The following is a 3,376-nucleotide window of genomic DNA, read 5'->3' as shown; positions in this document are numbered from 1 at the left end:
TAGAGGATTACTGGTATTTGGTGGGGAATATGTTATTTTGGTTTTTCATGTTATTATTTTTTCTCTGTGATTTGACATGTGAATTTCTTTTGTAGTTTCTGACTCTTGTGTGATACTCGGGCCTTCAAGTTTAGTTCTGCTTTTTTTTTTTTTGAACTTTATATGTCTTTGTGTTTTACTTTTTGGGTATGAAGAGCTGGCTCATCTAAGCTTCTGGTTCTCTCTTTTGATTTTATATTTTCATGGCCGGATTGATTTTGTCTTCAGGAGTTCTGCGGTGGCCAAATTCCAATGTGGGTCAGAAGTTTTCAGACTTTCTCCTTAGGTCTGGAATTTTCTAAGAATGATTTTGGCCTCAGGAACTTGGGTGTTGGACTGACCTGAGAGTTGTACTGGATGCAAAGGATCAGTGAGAGGAAAGGCAAGCCTCGGAGCCCAGATAGAGGCTGTCAGCCCCAGAAAGAGGCTGGCTGGTGTTGCAGGACCAGGGAAGTAGAGGGAGTTGAGGGCAGGGTCAGGTCCAGAAGCAGTGCTCCTGGGGCCCAATGAAGGCACTAAGTTGGTCTGGGTGAAAAGGATCAGGAAGCAGTATTGGTTCCCCAGTTGTCTGGGGCCCCAGACTAGGAATGGCACAGGGCCCAAACTACGAGTAAAGAACAGCGGGGTAGGGGGGCAGATGGAAGGGTGAATGAGGCTGGGGGAGTCAAGGCATAGAGGGCTGCCCGATAGACCTAGCCCAAGAGGCCTGAGGATAGGAGAGCAGGTTAGGAGAGTTAGCCGGTGGTGCAGGTCCAGGGAAGCAGAGAGAGGTGAGGGTGGGGCCAGGTCCAGACGCAGTGCTCCTGGAGCCCAAGGAAGGCACCAAGCTGGCCTGGGCAAAAAGGATCAGGAAGCAGCACTGGTTCCCCAGGTGTCTGGGGACCCAAGACCAGGAATGGTGCAGGGCCCAAACCAGGAGCAGAGAACAGCGAGGGAGATGGAAGGGCGAATGAGGCTGGGGGAGTCAAGGGCGGAGGGTTCCGCGATAGACCCACCCCAAGAGAGGCCTGAGGGTAGGAGAGCAGGCCAGGAAAGCCAGCTGGTGGTGCAGGTCCAGGGAAGCAGAGAGAGGTGAGGGTGGGGCCAGGTCCAGAAGCAGTGCTCCTGGGGCCCAAGGAAGGCACCAAGCTGGTCTGGGAGAAAATGATCAGGAAGCAGTACCGGTTCCCCAGGTGTCTGGGGCCCCAAGACTAGGGATGGCATGTGCCTTTTTTTTTAAAGCTCACTTAGTACTGCTAGTATGTGCATGCGTATAGGACTATCTACTGGAGTATGTACAGTCACTCAGAGGATGTATTCCTAAAGAAAATTCTCTCTTCTTCTCCCAGAATCCATCAATTGTCAGTAGCTCTTCAGCTATCAATAGAACTTCCTGAGCCTCTCCCTTATCCACGCTAAGAGTTTTGCTGGTTTAATCTTGTGCAGGTCTTGTACATGCAGTCATAGCTGCTATTAGTTCATGTATGCATGCAATGGCTCTCTTGTGTCTGGAAAATGCTGCTTCACAGAAGTCAGCCAATGCCTCCAGTTCTTATCATCTTTCTACCTCCTCTTCCATCACCCCTGAGCCTTGTGAGGAGAAAACATGATATAGATATTCCACTTAGGGCTAAGTATGCCAACAGTCTCTTATTCTCTGCACACAGACCAGTTGTCAGTTTCTGTGTTAATTATCATCTACTACAAAAAGACTCTTCTCTGATGAGGGTTGAGAGATGTACTAATCTATGGGCATAAAGATAAGTACTTAGGAGGCAATTTAATACCATGTCCATTTAGCACAATAATAGTAGCAGATTCTCCCTAAGGGTCAATAACCTACTCAGTCATGGTTCTTGGCCTAGTTAACAGTATGAGACATGACTTTTGTCATGAGGAGTAGGCCTTAAATCAAATCAGAAAGTGATTACTCCCATAATATTTGTGCCACCATTGCACTGGTGTTCATACCATGTCAGTTGTTATTGTAACTCATAGAGTTCACAGCTGGGTAGGACTGCTGATTATTTCTCTCCTCCAGTATCAGGCATAGCTAGCAAATCAAAATTTTGATACGAAATTTATAAAATGTAATATTTTGAACCAGACATGTCCACCCATACATCCTGCCATTATTTCCTAAATAACAAACTTACTACACTGATAAAATTTTAAAATAAATGCTAACATAATCAACCAAATTTGAGTATGTCATGACTAGTTTTCACATATTAAAAAAATCAATCAGGAAGCATGGAATGGCTGTTTACCTGTTCCAGTAACTTCTGTCCATTGAGATGAGCTTGGAGCACAGCATCATTAACCAGCAAGTGGAAGTTCAGGAGCACGTGTTCAACATCATAGGTTCTATGCATTGCATCTGACAACTCTTCCAAGGACCGAATATATGCATGCCAGTGTGGATTGAGCTCTGTCATGTGGGCCAGGCAGCCCCTGACAACATTAAGGCAGTACCCCATGCAGGGCTTACTGAGAGTCAGGCCCTGGCAGTGAGGACAGTACTGCATCTTCAAGAGGGCTCTGCTGCACTCTTTGGAGAAGTGCAAATGGTCTGTGGTGTTGATGACTTCAATGCCCAGATTGAGTGCTTGAAGAAATGTGCGGCTGGGCAGCAGTGACCTCCCCATCTGGCCCATTACTCTTTTAGGAATATTGCCAAATGGACTAACATCCTGACGAGCCATGCGGATACATTCTGAGTATTGCAGGGAACTATCAGTCACACCAGGGTTAATGAGATGGTGGTAGACCAGAGGAAAAAGACTGTCAAAAAATCTGTTTACAAATTCTTCAGGATTGACATCTGCACCAAATAAATAGAGTCCTACGTCAGTGAAAAACTCCTGAATGGAAGCAGCAGCCTCCAAGGCCATGTTCCTGTAGGTGTTGCAGAAAAGGATACTGGTGTAATTTTCTGCTTGTCTGATGAGGGTTTCCAGGGTCTCTGTAACACAGCAAAGGTAAAGGAAGAAAAGGTTTAGTATACATGTTAAACCATCTGTCCATCTGCCACAGACAGCAAATGAATTTAATTCATAATAACTAACCCACAAATGAATTGTGATGTTCACACTACTAAACTGAGATTCCAAGGATAATGTCTGAATAATAATGCCATTACACACAACATCCAACTTGTATAGAAGCACTTTTTCTAGTATTTTAGCCTGATAAAGCATACAAAAACCACAAACAAGTTACATGGAAAGAGTATTTGACTAATTTTACAATGTTGTCATTCATAACTCACTAATGATGAGTTTGCTTCATATCCTGGGGTCATTTTTTTATAAACATGGGAACATTAATATTTGATTTCCTGGTCATTATATTTTCA

General features: G+C 44.7%; 1 protein-coding gene across 1 annotated transcript in view; it reads right to left on the bottom strand.

Annotated features, from left to right (window-relative positions):
• Gpc5 (glypican 5) overlaps positions 1–3,376 on the bottom strand; it is a 525,143-nt gene that overhangs the window by 187,889 nt on the left and 333,878 nt on the right. Inside the window, exon 3 of the mRNA XM_017795311.2 lies at positions 2,289–2,983. Within this exon, the coding sequence (XP_017650800.1) occupies positions 2,289–2,983 (695 nt within the window). The remainder of the gene's footprint in view (positions 1–2,288; positions 2,984–3,376) is intronic.

Source organism: Nannospalax galili, unplaced genomic scaffold (assembly GCF_000622305.1).
Source record: "Nannospalax galili isolate Female #2095 unplaced genomic scaffold, S.galili_v1.0 scaffold728, whole genome shotgun sequence".
NCBI classification, from domain to species: Eukaryota; Metazoa; Chordata; class Mammalia; order Rodentia; family Spalacidae; genus Nannospalax; species Nannospalax galili.
Note: the sequence above shows the minus strand (reverse complement) of the source record. Positions and strands in the feature narration are given on the sequence as shown.